Source organism: Bidens hawaiensis, unplaced genomic scaffold (genome assembly GCF_021521415.1).
Source record: "Bidens hawaiensis isolate Kalapana, Puna unplaced genomic scaffold, B.hawaiensis_p1.1 tig00031803_1, whole genome shotgun sequence".
In the NCBI taxonomy this organism is placed as follows: Eukaryota; Viridiplantae; Streptophyta; class Magnoliopsida; order Asterales; family Asteraceae; genus Bidens; species Bidens hawaiensis.
This window is the reverse complement of record NW_027495380.1, coordinates 156,392-175,808: the sequence shown is the minus strand read 5'-3', so window position 1 is coordinate 175,808 and position 19,417 is coordinate 156,392. Positions and strand designations below refer to the sequence as shown.

The window sequence follows — 19,417 nt, the reverse complement described above, 5'->3', positions numbered from 1 at the left end:
AACAAAACCGAACTTGGTTGGATCCGTTCGACTTGTTCTATACTGAAACCGGTTTAAACCAACCCCATGCAAAACTCAACCCGAAACCGGTTTTGCATACCTCTTGTCGCAAGGGGATACGAGTCGAAACCCTTAATTTGTGTATCATTAAGCAAACCGAACTTTTGATTGAAATGTGTTAAGAGATTCTGATGTGCATCTACTACATCTGGTGTTTCTGTTCATCTTTAATAGCTTATAATTTGTACACACAAATTCATATTTTAAATATTTCATAAGTTATATTTTGGTTTATAAAAATGTGAATAAAACATTGTTCAACGGAAGCAAGCAATAATCCAACAACAATATATAAGCACACGATATAATATAACAGAACAGCAAACTGTCTCACACATTAAAGCATAAACACACTGTCTCACACATAAAAACATAAACTACCCTTCAACCGTCACACGGAGATCAAAGGTAAAACACAAAACAACCCAACCAAACCGACACAACGACTACAGATAACGAGATCTGTAGGTTTATTCAACACACATAGTACTAAAACAGACACTGAAAAAGAACGAAATGCATTTAGATTCACGCACAAACCCCTTAGCTAATCCAGTTTAGAAAGGACGTTTAATATGCGTATAAGGCACTTCAACCCCATCTCACAGTTATCGCTTTATATGAAGAACATGGAGTCCTTGAGGTTTTGGTCAAGGTTGTAGACATACTGACCAAACAAACCAGAACCCGAAACCGAACCTGAACCCGAAACCGAACGAGAACTTGATGAACCCGAACCATAAGTTTCCATCATCTCCACCTCCTGAAACATCCGACCCCTATATGCCACAAGATCCGCATAGTACACAGGTGGGACCAACGACACCGGTTTGGTGCACCGTGCGAAAGTGTAGCACAAGTCGTATATCATCTTTTGCATCTCATCAGATGAAAACTTGTTCTCGTCCCAAATAACCGAGTAATGCGTAGGCTTACTCGTTCCCATACCCCCAAAATGACTGCAAAGGTAGAAATCGAAATTCGTCGGATGGACGATGTTCGTGTCCACAACGGTTCCCGGTGGCACGTTCCCGACTTCGTTCTTGTTATCTAGAAATAACCGAGTCGTGTGACGTTTTTGCGCCACGACAAACGTCACAAACGGGCGGTACTGTTCGGTGTAAATGGCTTGCTTCATATCCACCATTTCTTTATTCAACACCATCTCAAACTGGTCATCACTCACACCGTCACGAAACACGATAATATTATTCGGTTTGACTTTGTTGACTTCAACATACTTCTTGATAAGATCCAAACACAAGCTCCCAAAGTTAACAATCTCCTCTTTGCGGTGGGCTTGTTTGGTCACACGAGCCGCGTACCGAGTCGCCGCGGGCCAGTTGACTGAACCGACAACGGCTGCAATCGATGGAGACGATTTATTCATTGCAGCAGGGTGGTTAACGTCAGCTCCGATGAACATGAAATGATCATTTGCGTTAAAATGGGGAAACCGTTCAACGAGTTCCACATTGCTACCGTCTAGCTTCGCATTAATCTTCAGGCCTAAATTGGCAAGAAACTGGTCATTATTTGACTTGTTGGCATTTTGAGATAAACAGCATTGTGTCATCACCCCGATTTCGAGCTCCGACACATGTTTAATAATCTTGTACCCATCGTGTCTCTCGGGCATCACACAGATAATCATTTGCAGTCGTCCCTTGTCTTCTTTTCTACATTCTTCCACAAACCAATTCAGAAGGCGACTAACTGCATTAACATTAGATAAATCCCGCATGTTGGTTTCATGCACATAAAGAGGTTCTTCCATAATTACCCCTAGATTTGTGCAACGGTTCTTTAATTTAGGAATGAAGTCGTCGAGGTTTATCCAATCCCGATGCCCTCTAGTAAAATCAATCAAACCCCACCTCTGCAGTGGTTTTGCGGTTACGAACTTTCCACGAAGAAGATTGTATTGACATTTTTGTCTGTCAAGTGTAACAAAGTTGGTTTTGCCATTTGAACTGCCAAGTTTCAGTTTAGGCGGTTCCAGCACACGCCCATCAACCGGTGTCATCTCCATACTAACACTGATCCCGAAGTTTTGAATCACCTCCGCACTGCAAATGTCAAACAACAATATTAGAATTTCGCTTTATCTTTAAGAAGAAACAAGTTTGAAAGACAGCACAAAAATCAATAAGCATGTGCTTGTAAAGTATAAAAACCTCCTAAATTACTTCATTCGTCTTATTAAATGTCTTATTAACTAAATATAACAAAACTAATATTTGTGATAAGAAACTGTTGAAAGCGTTCTGGGTGAAAGAAATCTGGCCCATTCGACCAATGTCCAAGATGGTCCAAGATTTACCCGTTTTGACTTGTTGGTAGAGGACCAACGACCCGACCCATAATTACTTATGAACAGGCTGATTAGAGTGGTTGATTATAGTGAAATATATTTTAACAAAACATTCCAGGGTGACTCAACTGATCAAAACGGGTAATTTTTTAACAGGATAGAACGAACCAGGTTATGTTCACCTGGAATGGTTTTCTTCAGAATATTATCATTTTAAAAAAATTTAGTATTAGACCTTCATGGCTATATAGCTACTCAAATTTTTTTTAAATATATAAAATAAAAAAATTTAAATTAGTAAAACACAATTCAGTATTTAGTAGACACTACTTCAATTAATAAAAATTAAATTATTTTAACTGATGCACTATCAAAGCAACACATCAAAACCAGTTTATAAGTTATGTTGACCTGGAATGGTTTTCTACAGACACTATCATTTAAACAAATTTAGTATTAGATCTTCATGGCTATGTTTTTTTTTATTTTTTATGTTAGATTTCTTACATGCTGCCAATTCAAAAATGAAAAGCCAAAACACCATCATGAGTTAAAAGCAACATGTGGAAACCTAGCATAAAGAAAATAAAATAGTAGCAACATGCCACACTATATTTTCGCTAAAATGTATATATTTAAAAAGAAATTAAAATAAAAAGTTGAGAAAATAAATACAACATACCCATGTCTGCCCGGTGCATACTCATCATGAACCATGTTGAGTATCTGCCTCCTCCTATTTTCAGGTGCAAGAAGAGACAACTCTTTAAGCTTCCTTGCAGCCTCCTTACCCAGATTCTCCTTCGGAAACCTTCTATCTTCCGCCAAGAAACAGAATTCCATGGGAACAAAGTTTGGTTTTTTCTCGTTTCCCACTTTCAAACACGGGATACGCTTATGCACTATTTCCTTACCCCACTTTTCCTTAAAATAGTCAGTCAACATAACCATATGGGGTTTCTTCTCACCTTCAATATCTTCCATCTCGAAAGATATGTCCTTTGTAAGCTTATCAGTCAAACCAATCACCGTGTACTTCTGCTTTGTACGGCGATGAGTCACGCTCACTTTCAGCCCTTTCAAAGCGGCCATAACCTTGTTTTTATACCTATTGATGTCGTCAACGGACTGAACCTCACGAATGTGTTCTATAAGGAAGTCAAGAACATCAATTCGCTTGCGAAAAGGCATCACAGAATAATCTGTACACATTATTAGCCCGTTCGAAGTGAACTTCAGGCTCTGCTGGGATCCTCTGTATGCAGCCACACCACAATGAAGATCATCTTCTTTTCTATGCTCGCGTGGATACATCCCTCGACCCACTGACACCTTTTCCCTATAAAGATTCGCCTTTGTTGCAACTTCCAGTGCCTGTAAAACATCACGGGGAACCTGCGATGCGTTTGCTCTCACAAAATCATCAAGCTTTGAAAGGTTTAGCTCGTTTCCAAACTTGATGGTGCACGAGTAAGACCGGCCAAAAAACTCAACTTTGTAAGTGCCCGCTTGCAACACAATTGCACTGAATATGTTCTTTTCACCATCATAACCGAGCTGTTTTAATGGAAACTTATCAGGATAATCCAAACAAAGTTTCTCTTGAATCTGTCGCAAGGACGATTTTGGAATTGCTTTTTTCAATTGTCGAGTGGAAGATGATGCTTCTTGATCAGACTCTTGCTTAACGTCCACGTCGTAGCGGAGGATTGAACTCGATGGATTAAACTTCACAGGAAAATGGTTCACAAGAAGCTTCACTGGTCTCATTGCAAGTGTACCACGGTCAGGACGCTTAATTGGTACTAAACCACCTTTTGAGTGGTCCGTAACACTAAGAGATGGCATCCGATTTGAAATTTCTTGAACTTGAAGATCTGAAAACAAAAAACAACACAATTAATTACTAAAATGAGTGGAAACAATAAATTCCTAAACTGGTTCAAAACTAGAGCAATAAAATTACTTAAACGAATAAAAACAGTAAATCCTAAATTAATTCAAAATAAATTTAGGGCTATATCAAACGTGTAGATACTGTAAATCTCAAAATTGATTCAAAAACAGGGCTTTATGACTACTCAAATCAAGTGAAAACTGTGAATTAGGGGTGTGTAAGATACCAAAAAAACCGATCTGAAACGAAAAAATTCCCCGAAAAAATCTAAACCAAATTTAAAAAAAAAAACCAAATTTCTACATTTTTATTTCTATGTTAAGTAATTTATAAGAATTTAATAAATATCTAACTAAAATATTTTTAGCCATTAGATAACAACAAACAGAATTATATATACCTAAATTCATCATTTTCAGCCTAATTTTGTTTTTGGCCTAAATTTTCCAAGATCATATGACAAAAACCGACAAAACCAAGGTTACAAAATCCAAAAACTGAGGTTTTTGGTTTGGTTTATAACTTAAATAATTTTAGCCACTGATTAATAACAAACAACATTATTTATACCTAAATTATACCTAAATTCATTATTTTCAGCCTAATTTTGTTTTCGAGCTAAATTTTTCAAGATCAAATGACAAAAACCGACAAAACCGAGGTTTCAAAATCCAAAAACTGAGGTTTTCGGTTTGATTTTAGCCCAAAACCGCACCGCGCACACCCCTACTGTAAAATCCCTAAATTTATTCAAAATTAAACCAACATGATTACTCAAAACTAGCACAAAAAAAAACTATAAACCCCCAAATTAATAGCAATTATTAAGACCACCCGTAGTGGCAACGTTGCTACCAACGTTGAGGACGAAAACGCGGGGGTACACCGCCCCCCCCCCCTCCCTGCGTTATGTGAAATTGATTTTTGGCTGCGTTGTATACAAAACGCGGGGGTTGGCACACAAATAAAAAAAATAGCCGTTGGGAGGGTTTGGAGCCGTTGGCAATTTTTTAAAAAAGAGTTATATTAATTATATTTATTCTATATAAACAAACCAACCTCATTTTTTTTAACACACTACTTCCACTTCTATACGAATGAGCTATCCGAAGACGACCCGATAGTCCAATCTCTAAAAGCCAATCGACGAGCGAAAATTTTAGAAAAATATAATTGAGTTTTAGTTTTATTAGTATTATTTATGTTTTTTTATTTTAATTTGATGTATTTTTTTAATTTAGTTTAATGTATTTTTTATTTGGAAGTTTAGTGTAATTTTTAATTTTATGTTAATTTATTTAAATGATTTAGTATTTAAAAAACAAATAAAACTAATAATGACTGGGCGCCACCTGGCGCATAATGCCTGGGGTGGAGAGTTATGACTACTCCCACCTGTTTTTGTACAAAACCATAACTCTGACTGGACGACACGACTCATAATCCCTGTGGAGCTTTATGACTACACATGGTCAAATCCTATAATAATTCAATCTCTCACCAATTAAACTTTATTAACTCAATCAACCAATAATTAATACACTAATTAACTACTCATAATAGATTCATAATAAATAATAACGTCGATTCATACCATGTCGATTCGGATTTAGGGTTTGCGAGTGACCCGAAGAAGCCTGAGATCCAACGGGTCGACCCGAAGCAACCCGATTCCACGCGCTAGGGTTTGCAGTAGGAGCCTGAGATCCAACCGGCTGACTCGAAGCAACCCGATTCCACGCGCTAGGGTTTGCAGTAGGAGCCTGAGATCCAACCGGGTGACCCGAAGCAACCCGATTCCACGCGCTAGGGTTTGCAGGAGGAGCCTGAGATCCAACCGGGTGACCCGAAGCAACCCGATTCCACGCGTTAGGGTTTGCAGCAGGTGCTTGATAAGTATGTTGACCATGTTGACCACCGGATTCTCTTCCTCTACCACCACCACCACCTCTACCTCTACCATACTGTTGCTGCTCTTGATTACCGTACTGTTGTGGTTGTTGTTGATTCCAGTTGCCACGTCCACCACCACCACGTCCGTAATCGCCTCTGCCGCCGCCGGTGTTCCGGCCACCACCACGTTTGTTGTAGTTGCTACGATCCATTACTTATTATTATTATTATTATTTGAATGTGAATTATGAAGAATGTTGTGACTTATGATTTGTGTGATGGATTGCTTATAAATAGGAGAAGATGGGATTATTATTATTATTATTAATTATTATTAATTAACTGTTTGATGTAAAGTAGAATTACGATACTGCCCTTGTGGCTTGGTTACCAAGCAAAGACAGGAGTCTAGAATCTTCGGGGAAAACAAACGTGTGGGTCCACTTAGTTTACCTTTTTTTTTTGAACGGGCAACTAAGTAACGCCGGGTATCCCGTACGCGGCCCCCATTGGCTAAAGGTAGCCCGAGCCGGCCTCTAGTCCGGCCAGACGGAGCCCCTAGCGGTCCACCTGTTGAAGGATTCACCGGATAAAACCCGACCCCCACGCCAGCGAGAAGCCGGATAAAACCCGACAGCGAGAAGTCGGTAAAACCGGGTGAGATCAGGACTCGAACCCTGGCAAGCCAGGGTCATCCCTCATATCTCCCATATAAGTTGGTGGTAGTGAGGTTTGATCCCCCTATCTCTCACTTGTAAAGTGAGTGCTTTACCATTGAGCCACAACCAACTTATTTCACTTAATTTACTTAATAGTGTGTGTATATTTTGGGTATTTTTTGGCAAAATTAGCTGGTGATTGGAATTAGTTTGAAACCGATTATGTAGAAAACTGGTTTGAAAACTGGGGTTAACCGAACCGAAACCGGTGAAAACTGGAACCGAATCTGATAAAAAACTGGTTTTGACTTTTGTTAACCAAACCGAACTGATTTCAACCCAAACTGGTTTTTGAGTTTTAAACCAGTTTGTGCACCTCTAGTTGGAAGTTGGTTTTTGTTTTTAAGATGTATTTGAGTGTTTGATATAGTAGATGAAACTTTTAATAAGATGTATAAAATGATTAAAATGGGCATAACTAAAAAAAGAACGTAATACTGAATGTATATATTTTGGAAAATTAATTAAGTGATTTTGAGTTATAGAAGCTTGTAGTTTTTTTAAACGTTGATAGTAGAAACGTTTCAATATTGATTTTTTTTTCATAACCTAAAAGCTTCAAACTCTTTCAACCAAACAATATTTTTTATTAAAGTAGATTTTTTTTTAGCTTGAAGCTTCTAAAAGAGTAAAAACTTCCTAAAAACATACCGAGTTTGATCTAAGGTTGTCACCAAAATGTTTGTTTATAAGAGTTAAAAGGAAGAGAATGTGCATTTTATTATAAAATGTGTGAAATATTCATTCTAAAACTGGTGAACCTGAGGGTTAAATATGTCAGGCGATAGTTCTATAAAGTTGTTATATTTGTATACATCGGATCTTACTAAAATACAGTCAAATCTCACTAAATTATTGCCGGATCATATTTGATTACCAAGTTATTGATGTATTTATTCTAAAATTGGTGAACTTGGCGATTTAAAATGGCACGTGATGCTTTTTTAAAAGAAATGTTTTCCTTATGCCATCGGGTCTCACTAAAATACAATCAGATCTCACAAAATAACGTAGGATCTCATCGAAATAACGTTGAATCACATACAATCGTTGGATCTCAAAAATAATATTGATGAATCATATTTGATTACAAAGTTATTGATTTATTTATTTATTCTAAAATTGGTGAACTTGGCGCTTTAAATATGACATGTGATGATTTTTAAAAAAGAAATGTTTTCCGTATGTCATCGGGTCTCACTAAAATACAGTCAGATCTCACAAATAACTTAGGATCTCATCGAAATAACGTTGAATCACATATAATCGTTGGATCTCAAAAATAATATTGTCGAATCATATTTTGATTACAAAGTTATTGATTTATTTATTCTAAAATTGATGAATTTGGCGATATAAGCATGGCATGTGATAGCTTTTTAAAAGAAATATTTTCCGTATGCGATTGGGTCTCACCTAAATACAGTTAGATCTCACAAAACAACATAGGATCTTATCGAAATAATGTTGAGTCACATATAATCATTGGATCTCAAAAATAATATTGTCGAATCATATTTGATTACAAAGTTATTGATTTATTTATTCTAAAATTGGTGAACTTGGCGGTTTAAATATGACATGTGATCGTTTTTTAAAATAAATTTTTTCCGTATGTCATAAAGTCTCACTAAAATTCAGTCAGATATCACCAAATAACGTAGGATCTCATCGAAATAACGTTGAATCACATATAATTGTTGGATCTCAAAAATAATATTGTCAAATCATATTTGATTACAAAGTTATTGATTTATGTTTTCTAAAATTGGTGAATTTAGCGGTTTAAATATGACATGTGATGATTTTTAAAAAAGAAATGTTTTCCGTATGTCATGGGTCTCACTAAAATACAATCAAATCTCACAAAAAACAATGTAGGATCTCATCGAAATAACGTTGAATCACATATAATCATTGGATCTCAAAAATAATATTGTCGAATCATATTTGATTACAAAGTTATTGATTTATTTATTCTATAATTGGTGAACTTGGTGGTTTAAACATGACATGTGATGATTTTAAAAAAAGAAATGTTTTTGTATGCCATTGGTCTCACTAAAATATAGTCAGATCTCACAAAATAACGTAGGATCTCATCGAAATAACGTTGAATTACATATAATCGTTGGATCTCAAAAATAATATTGTCGTATCACATTAGTTATAGTTATAAATAATATGATACTTATGTTATTGTTGTTTTATTATGTACGAATAGTACGAGGATTGCGATAAATATAAGACAAAATTAAAAATATATGCCTAGATATTGCCGGTACAACAAGAATATAAGTTAATAAAAAAATTACTAATGGTATCATGGTGTGACAAGCTACATATAAAAGAACTTGAGAAAGTAAAGAACATGTAGTAGTCGTTTACTTCACCTTTTGTGTTTGTTATTATTTGCCTCTTGATAATTAAAAAACAATATATTAAATCGGATGCTCTATTAGTTCGCTAGTTAAACGGTTTAAAAGGTACCAGAGGAGCGGTGCTTTAGCGGTACCTAAGTGACTTTTTCTTGAGGAGTTTGCTGGTTAAAGTTTCATTTTTGACAAATTTATACCGTGCGCGAGCCATGAGTTTACCACAGTGGACTTCGGACGGTGGATTTCTTCTAAAACTGGTGAGGGACGGAGTCATCTCATGTAACCGGGCTTTGTTGATCGGTTGAAAAAAAAACAGTTTAAAAGATCATATAAAAACATAAAGTTAGTAGTATAAAAATATATGCAAGTTTTTACTTTCATATTAGCTAGCAATCAAATAACAAAAGCTACTATATTAAATATTAATATTTACACAAACAAGGGTCAATCATGACGATGGATATATATTTAATTACATTTATAGTTTTGTTTCAACTCTAAATCATTTGTTTTCTTACGTTACTTAAAGCAAAACGTTCCCCCTTATTGTAATAAGTTTAATTTATTCATTCTCTATATATTTGGAGTCCTGAAAATATGACTCTACTCAATTTGAAAACCGGACTCGTCCAAAAGTCAAGCTTGACTAGACCTAACGGGTAAACCTAAATCTCAAAACTGAAATCGACCACAAGTGATGCTCTATTCCATGCAAACCAAATCATCAAGGGATACGATTCTCGATCTAACCGGTCTAGGTTTAATATCAGTGTAATCACTTATTCATTTTAATTGCGAATCTAAATACAAGAAATATATATTTTTATGAAAAACCACTTAGCATTAGTTGTTAGTTATAATCAAAAATAATATTAGATCATTAATATGAATAGTTTGACGAGCAATTGGCCTTGTATCTTAGTAGTAGCATGGGGTGATGGTTAAAACTCAAGATCATTGAGGTCTTAAGTTTGAAACCTGACAATGGTGTTTTCCCAAAATGATAAGTTTCCTCCTTAATAATGTTTCTGGGTGAGTCATGTCTGAAACGTCAAAATCATATGAACGTTTGGAATCCAGTCTTAAAAAAATTTATTCGGATATTAGAGTAATTTTAAACGTTATTAAAAGAAAGTAGTTCGACGATTGTGACTAATAACAAAAAGAATTATATTATTTATATAAAGTAATAAAGCAGTCTATGTAACGCCAAAGCTATCTTTCAAAGGTAGGAACAAGTAACAACTAATGAATCATTGACTTAACTTTCTTCTTCGATCAAGTCTCTTTTCTTATTTTATATCTTAAATATCTTGGATTTAACTATGATCTATTAAATATTAAACTTAAAAACACTTTTACAAATTAAATATAATGTCTTTTAGGTTTCACGCTCCATAAAATCTTAAACTCTACGGTCGGGTGGTATGAAATAGAGCCCGCCACATCAGCACTACACAAACAGGTGGTGTGAGGGGCGTTATTGGGTTGAGGTGGCAGGGGGTGATGGGGGCACTGCCCCATACCACCCAGCCTAAATGTTTGTTCAAATGAAACTCAAACTTTAAAACACCTTAGATATGTATCGAATTATCGATCAATTGAAAGAATGGATAAATAAGTGTCATGTAACGAGTCACCTCAACTTGAACCCCTAACACGAGAGGGGCTCCATCTTATCTACCTTCGTACCATTGGGTTATAACTTATAAGCATTTAGTTTAATATGGTAATTAATAACTCTTTTGAGTCTTTTCGATAGAAAAAAAAACTAATTCACTAGTTTTAATCAATCTTTATATTCATGTTTATAAATTGCATTTTGAAAAATCCTTTAATATATGTTGCTCTCACAAAGGTAGGTTAATATCATTATAGTTTGTTATAAAGCTTAAATTACGAAGATATAAAAAAATTAGTTTCGCCCCGTGACAATAAAAGTTTCATGAATCCAATCACTTGTTAAGTTATTATTTAATAATGAAAATCTTGTTATAATCGTTATTATATTGAACAAAAACGCATTCGTCCACGTCACTTAAAAGATAAGACAAATACATTATTATTATTACTAGTTTGAGCCCCGTGTATTACACGGGGGAATTGATGAACATTAATCAAAACAGAATCGACAACACAATTATCATATATTGTTAATATAATTACAATTTATATTAAAATTATAGGAATTACTAAAGAAACATTACGCAAATATTTACTAATAAGAAAAAATTTATTATACAATACGTTTGCGGTTGTGTTGGTCAATATACCTAGTTTATCAATAATCAAAGTTAGTCAATACTTGCATGTAAATCTTGTCAAAGCGATATAGATGTCTGTGTGAAAACACAGGTTCTTTCAAGTACAAGCCAATAATATATAATAAAACAAGATTATGTATTAAATCTTAATTTTAAATATATTTATATAAACGAAATCTTTTTAAATTCTCTTAAACCACCATATTGTTTTATTTGTAAATGAATGTTTATCATGCATTTAAACTGAATTCACGGGTATGTGTCTCACCAAGCCCATATAACATTTTAAACGGGTTATAACATCTCATTATATTAAAAATTAATCTCATCAAATATTTTATATGAAAATTCTATAAAATAGGGATATACTAAAAATTAGTATCCGGTTTTTTTTAAAGATACTATTTATAATTAAGAAACAATTTTATAGTAAAAAAAAACCGGGGTCATAGATCTCACCAAACCCATATACCGGGTTATAACATCTCATTTATTTGGGAAACCTTTTCATCATCAAATCCTAAGTATATTAATAACTTCCTTACAATAAATAAAATTAAAATCCAAAAAAATATATTAATATTATAAATGAATAATATAAAAACAATCTCGTATTACAGGGAATAAAAGCTAGCTATATATATATGATAGCTAAGAAAAGAAGAACATGATTCTAGCATTCCAAAACAAACCAAAAGAATAAATTTAAATGGTTAGTATGTCAATAAACAAATTTATGATATTATAGTCAATGTATATAATGAAAATTTTTAAAGAAGAAAGTGTTATAATTGACTTTAATTTTATATACCTGAAATACTAAAAAAATAATAAAGCAATGTTCCGACCACTTCAATCTCATTTGGCATGTTCTTTTTCTATAGCTAAATTGCTTCATTTTATTACTTAAGGATAAACATGACATTAGAATATAAAACGAAAAAAAAGAAGAAATAAATAAACATTAACACACTTGCTTTTATATATATAAGAATAAGACTATTTTGAGTTGAGTAATGACCCACAAGGGATCTAAATAACTAAATGAGTTTAAAAATGTGAGAATGATTGAGAGAGTGACAAGTGATACATAGTATATTATTATAAATAATAATAATAATAAAGAGGAGAAAATGGGATTATATTATTATTATTAACTGTTTGATGTAAAGTAGAATTACGATACTGCCCTTGTGGCTTGGCTACCAAGCAAAAACAGGAGTCTAGAATCTTCGGTGAAAACAAACGTGTGGGTCCATTTAGTTTACTTATTAGGCTGAGTGTAGTTGGCGTGGGCTCGGGCGACAAATGGGCGAAATTGGGCGCAAACACCGCCCCCGCGATATGTGGGCGAAATGAGGCGGGGACGGGTAGTTTTGTCGCCGTGAAAGAAGAAGATTTATTATTATTTTATTACATGTTGTGTGTGTATATATATGTATATGTATATATGTTGTGTGTGATATATATATGTGTGTGTATATGTATATATGTTGTGTGTGTATATATATGTATATGTATATGTATATATGTTGTGTGTGTGATATATATATACATGTGTGTATATGTATATATGTTGTGTGTGATATATATATATATATATTGTATATATGTATATATGTATATGTATATGTATATGTATATGTATATATGTTGTGTGTATGTGTATATATGTATATGCAAAATGAATCCTAGAAACAACCCGAACCACCCATTCCCATTCCCTCCTTTCGGTCAACACCATGGTTCTCAAAACCAACCGAACGTGAACTTACAATGGAACCCGATGAACCTAAACCAACCGAGTTATCCGTTTTAATTTCTCAACCCGAACCTAAACATGTACGCCAACCGAGCTACAGTATATATTTTTTTATATTTTTAGTTATGTATGTTTTTAGGTATGTATTTTTTTTTGTATTTCTTTTTAATTTTAATGCATTTTTATTTAATTATTTGAATAAATTGGTTTTTATTTGTTTAGTTTAGTTATAAAAAGAAAATAATAAAAAAAACCGTGGGCCCAACTTGTAGCTCCTACACCATTACACCCCAAAAACAAATTTCCACTCCATGCTGACTGGGCGCCACGTGTCACAATTCGCCCCCAATTGTAGCCCATTCACTACACATAGCCTTAGACCATGAGTAGTCATAAAGCCCGTGATCCAGGCATTATGCGACACGTGCCGCCTAGTCAGAGTTATGTTTTTATACAAAAACATGGTGTAGTCATAAAGCCCTATCCTCAGGTGTTATGCGCCACGTGGCGCCCAGTCACTATTATTATTTTTGTTTTTTAAATAATAATAATAATAAATATTGTAGTGGTAGAATGAAGAATAATAATAATAATAATAATATAGAAGCAGCATGCCAATAGTGAAGAATAATAAATAATAAATCATCATCATCTTCTTCTCTCATCCATCGGATAAACCCGCCAGTTGATCCCGTCAACAAGATCGCCACCATCCATGGAAAACTCGCCGGAAAACATCCAACCACAACATCACTACCACCCAACAAAACCCTTACCGGTCACCACTCACCGGAATCCTTTTCGTCCTTCGATTCTCCGGCGTCCTCTCATCGGTTACCACCACCCAACAAGCATGCTCTACTACCCAACAAACATATATAACGGATATATTATTGATTTTTGAGCCATTTCTCGCGTTGTATAGAAAACGCCGGAAAAAAGAAATACCCAAAACGGGGGGGGGGGGGTGTTTGGCCCCGACGTGATATGGCAAAACGCCGCGAAAACGCGGTGAGTACGGATGGTCTTAGTGTGCGTATATTTTGGTTATTTTTGTTCAAATTAGCTGGTGGTTGTAATTGGTTTGAAACTAATTATGTAGTGATTAGTTTGAAAACTGGTTGGTAATTTTCTCCATCAAAATCGGTTTAAGACAGGTTAACTGAATCGAAATGAAAACGAAACTGATTAAAGACCGAGTGTAAAAGATGTGCTATTTAACTTGCGTCGACCTCAGTATATAATAAAATAAAAGTAACAAACTAAGAGGTAAATCCAGCATCCATGTGAGCTCCATTTAGTGACTGTTGTGGACTTCCTCTAGGATCATTCACGTGTTAATTGACTGGTCTTTTAACTTCTACGTTAGACTTGGTCTACTAGCCGTTTTATTATCGAACGAGTAGAGTAACCTGCAAGAATAACCACTAAGATAATGTAAATGCTAGTTCATCATACCAAACATGTTATGGATCCAGATGGCAAGTTACGACTCATAATCATGATCAAGATTTTGACCCACAATAGTGCCTCACTACGTATGACCTTACACAATGGTATGAGTCTGTCTCGTTCATGTGAAAAGTGGACCCCAAAATAATAAAAAAAGGTTTTTGGTAATGGGTAGCTGATGATGTGAAAATGAAGAGACTAAGGATATTTGTAGAGTTGGAAATAAAATTGAAGTTTTTAATGATTTGCAAACGTATTATGTGACAGATAATGTGACAGTTAAGGGAATAAGGGCGCACACAACATTACGAATAGTATAAAAAAAACATTTACACGTTAATTTTAAGTATGGTTAACTAATACCAAAATACAAATAGACTTATATTATCACATTTTTTATAACATAAATAGTACAACGATTGTGACCCATAACAGAATGAAGTATAAAAGGAGCTAGGAAGGACTGAAGAAGCAACCAATTAAACATTGACTCAACTTTTTCCTTTAAAGTATTTTATTATTATTTTCTCTAAAAGCTACTATATGCCTATATCAAATATTAATATTTACATAAACATGGGTCGATCATGACTATAGATGTATATTTAATTACATTTATAGTTTTGATCAACTCTAAATCATTTGTTTTCTTACGTTGCTTAAAGAAAAACGTTTCACCATATTAATAACTAGTATCATTTATACATTCTCAGTAAATTTGGAGTCGTGAATTGTATCCTCTCATTTCAATCATGTCTAAGATTCAATCTTGGCAATAAACAATCTCATGTCCTTCTCAAAGTGATTTATTCATTAACAATGAATGAAAACAAATAAACCTCTAGTTCTTAGTCATCCCTGATGAAGATCTACACACACACAAATATATATATACTCACTCACTCGTTATTTCTCACCATCCCAGCTTAAATGAAGAACATGGAGTCCTTAACATCTTCACTAAGGTCGTCAAAACCCGAACCCCTTTCCAACTCCTGAAGCATCCGACCCCTATACGCCACAAGATCCGCAACACAGGTGGGACCAATGATAACATATTGGTGCCACGTGCAAAAGTGTAGCACAAGTGGTACACCACCTTCTACATCTCATCGGGTGGGAACCCGTTCTCGTCCCAAATAACCGTGCAATGTCGTTCCAATGTCCCCCAAATGGCTGCAAAGGTAGAAATCAGAATTAGTCGGATGGACTATGTCTGTGTCCACAACGGTTCCTGGTTGCACGTTCCCGGACCTTTTATCCAAAAATAAGCGGGCCGTGTGTCCTTTTTGCGCCACAACAACCGTGAAAAACGGACTGTACTCTTTGGTGCAAATGGCTTTATTCATACCAACCAATTCTCTGTCCAACACCATCTTATACAGTTAAACTGCTCATCGCCCACAACATCACGAAACACGACGATATGGGCCGGTTTGACTCCGTTGACTTCATTATACTTATTGATCAGGCCCAAACACAAACTCCTAAAGTCAGCAATCTCCTCCTGACAGGCTTTTTGTTTCACCAAGTTTCAGGTTCTTCAATTTTCCGATGAAGACTTGGTGGTCGATCTGATTCTCATGCCCTTCAGTAATATCAATCAGTCCCCACCTCTCAAGTGATTTTGCGGTTACAATTTTTTTTGTAATAATCTTGTCATCTTTTACAATGTTGGTTTCACCAAGCTAGGAAGCACGGAAACGCAAAACAAAGTGGAGTCCCCGTCCCGGGGACGGCGTGGGGACGGGTACGCCGGGGAAACGCCGCCGAAACGTTTCCCGACCGCTTCTAAAAATCGGGGACGGGATGTTATAAGTTTTCGGGCTTGGGTACGGCATCATAGAAGTTTCTGAAACATTTCCTTGAAATTTTAGGGCTTTTAATTAATTTTTCAAATTCCTATAATAGGTTTATAAATTAATTATAACATGAGACATTTGAGTTTAGTTTGACGGCATAAAAAAACAAACAAACCGTCCATATTATATGATATATCTTCTTATACTCCATAATCTCAAAATCGTGAGCAGATCTCCATACTGTATTTTTTTTTATATTTTTTGGACTTTGTTTAAATCTATTTTTGTTTTTTTAAAATTTTTTTGGGTCGTACCCTTGGCGTACCTGTATCTTGGATTTTTTATTTTTGCCTTTTCTCGTACCCGTAGCGTCCTCGTTTCCTGGTCCTGTACCCGTTCCCGTGCTACTTAGTCACCAAGTTTCAGTGTAGGTCGTGCTAGCACACACAGCAAATAGAAAATTATTGATATAGTTTGAGAGAGGATCTCAAATTGAAATAATGAACAAGGAGAATGGTTTTTTGTGTTCGTACTATCATCTAGAGGTAAAGGAGATAAATAGAGAAAAAAGAGATGAAAGCAGAATGAGAAAAGAACAATGAAGGTAAACTTATGGAGCAAATTTTGGAAGTATTGCCAGATGTTATGTTTTAAGTGGTCAAGAAAAAGTTGTTTGACAACAAGAATAAGATAGGTATGACCTTATTACTATAGACATGTTGGGAGCAAAAATATTTTTGGACAAAACTTTAACTTAAGAGCAATGGAAATGGGTGGGGTGAAACAGGGGGGTGAAACACCCTTTTACTGCCACGTATGCGCCACGTCAGATTTCACATACACATTTCACATGCACATATTTTACTGGAAATGAGTTGTGTGAAACAGGGGGTGAAACCATTATTATATTAATTTTTTTAATATTTTTATAAAATTAAATTTTTTGAAATAACACATTAAATTAAATAAAAGAGCTACATTAAATAAATAAAAATAAATTAAATAAAAAAGTGCATAAAATAAAAACTACATTACTTATTAAAAAAACTCCTAAACCCACTCGTTTTTCTCGGCTATCTCCTTTTGTTTTTTCTCGTACCACCTCCTTTTGAAGCCCGTTAACGTGTCAAGGTCGACAGCCATGATCTCCATCTCCTCCTTCTCGATCCTCCGCCTCTCCCTCTCATCCTCCCTAAGGTTGAACACTCGCATCTGTTCAACCATTAGTTTGCCGACTTCCTCGGCTCCGGAATACCTTGTTGTTGTGTGTTGACGTTTGGTGCGGGAATATGACCGAAATATTGGGAGAGCCACAACGCGTATTGCTCCGGAGTTAGACGAGGCATGTTGGAACCATGATATTTTTTTTATAAAAGTTGAGAAAGTTTATAAAAAGTAGAGAGAAAGGTGTGAGGTTGATATGTTTTTTGTATAAAATAGTGGGGAATTTATAGGTAAAAAGACTTTTTTTTAATTATATAGCCTCCAACGGCTATATAGCCGTTTGAAATCAAGTGGCCCCCCTTCAACAATGTCGTGAAAGAAGTGGCGGTGGTATGGTCGCGCCCCCTTCACGGAGGAAGGGGGTGGTGTTTCACGCCCTCACGGCGCCAAAAGCCCTCTCACGGTGCCCCTGTGAGAGGCATTTCCATTGCTCTAAGAGATGAAAATAGGCACTTTCGTAATTCTCATAAGTTTTAACAGTTTATGGGAAACTAGTTTTTATCCCCCGTATTACGGGGGTTGTTTTATATTATTTGTTCTAATATTTATTTATTTTTTGAATTTATAATTTTTTTATTGTATGAAAGTTAATAATATATTTATGGTTTGATAATAAATTGTTTCACAAATAAATGAGATGTTATAACTCGGTTTAAAAACTATGTGGTTTTGATGAGACCAATAACCGTTTATTTTTTTACTATAAAATTGGTATTTTTTTACTATAAAATTGATTTTTTAATTATAAATAATATGAAAGTTAATAATATACTTATGGTTTGATGAGACCCAAGACCCGTTTATTTTTTTTACTATCAAATTGGTTTTTTAATTTAAATAATTTATATATCTTTTTTAAAATAAATAAGATATTAATTTTTATCATATCCTATTTTATAGGATTTTTACATCAATAATTTGGTAAGAATAATTTTTAATTTAATTAGATGTTATAACCCGTTTAAGGAATATCTAGGTTTGGTAAGACCCATACCCATGAATTCGGGTCAAATGCATGAAAAACCTCCATTTAAAAATCAAGCAAATCTGGTGACTCCAAAAAAAGGGGGAGCGACCATATCGCGATACGTAGGATTTTTACATCTTCGTTTATATATATTATATTATATAAATAGATAGATAGATAGATTGACTAGGATTAGCTTATTTAAAACTATATACTCGTGCAAAAAGTTAATTCTATCAACTAAGTCCCCAAATTTCCCAAAAAGTCATGTTCTTCCTAAAAAAGAAGTAGCAAAATAACACATTTTAAACTTATATAATAAGTTAATAAGTAGTTTAAATAAGCAATCCCTAACAATATCAATTATACACGTGATGATTTTTAAAAGCAATTATGTATGTTAAATCTTACTTCAGATTTTATCAAATTTCATCGGATCTTGTCAAAATTCCGTCAGATTTTAGTGTTCAAGTCAATTACTAGTTTAATTTGTAGCAACAATTTAATGTGTATCGATCTCCTTCATTGATCATGATTAATGAAGTATGAACTTTTAGTTAGTGAAATTGCATAATCTAACCATATTGCAACATAGAACAACATTAAGATTTGTTGAATATATCACTCCTATTTTTAGTTACATGTGATTAAATAGTGATCGATACCTTGAATACATAACTCATTG

The 19,417-nt window shown here is 34.6% G+C and overlaps 1 protein-coding gene across 2 annotated transcripts; it reads right to left on the bottom strand.

Annotated features, from left to right (window-relative positions):
- Positions 1–368: 368 nt before the first annotated feature.
- LOC143582607 (protein argonaute 2-like) lies at positions 369–6,376 on the bottom strand. 2 transcript variants are annotated; one of them, XM_077065125.1, is made up of 3 exons: positions 5,866–6,376; positions 3,057–4,251; positions 369–2,129 (listed from the first exon to the last, which is right to left on the bottom strand). In XM_077065125.1, the coding sequence occupies exons 1-3, from the start codon at positions 6,374–6,376 to the stop codon at positions 677–679; spliced, it is 3,159 nt and encodes a 1,052-aa protein (XP_076921240.1). In that variant the 3' UTR covers positions 369–676. The 2 variants fall into 2 exon arrangements, with proteins under 2 accessions (XP_076921240.1, XP_076921241.1); XM_077065126.1 differs by having other exon boundaries at positions 369–1,997.
- Positions 6,377–19,417: the final 13,041 nt, after the last annotated feature.

Excerpts from the sequence above, each read along its gene's own strand:
- LOC143582607 (XM_077065125.1), bottom strand. The coding sequence starts at position 6,376 with ATGGATCGTAGCAACTACAACAAACGTGGTGGTGGCCGGAACACCGGC. Across the intron at positions 4,252-5,865 it reads CCTAAATCCGAATCGACATG|ATCTTCAAGTTCAAGAAATT; the intron begins GTATGAATCGAC and ends TTTTGTTTTCAG. Across the intron at positions 2,130-3,056 it reads TATGCACCGGGCAGACATGG|TGCGGAGGTGATTCAAAACT; the intron begins GTATGTTGTATT and ends TGACATTTGCAG.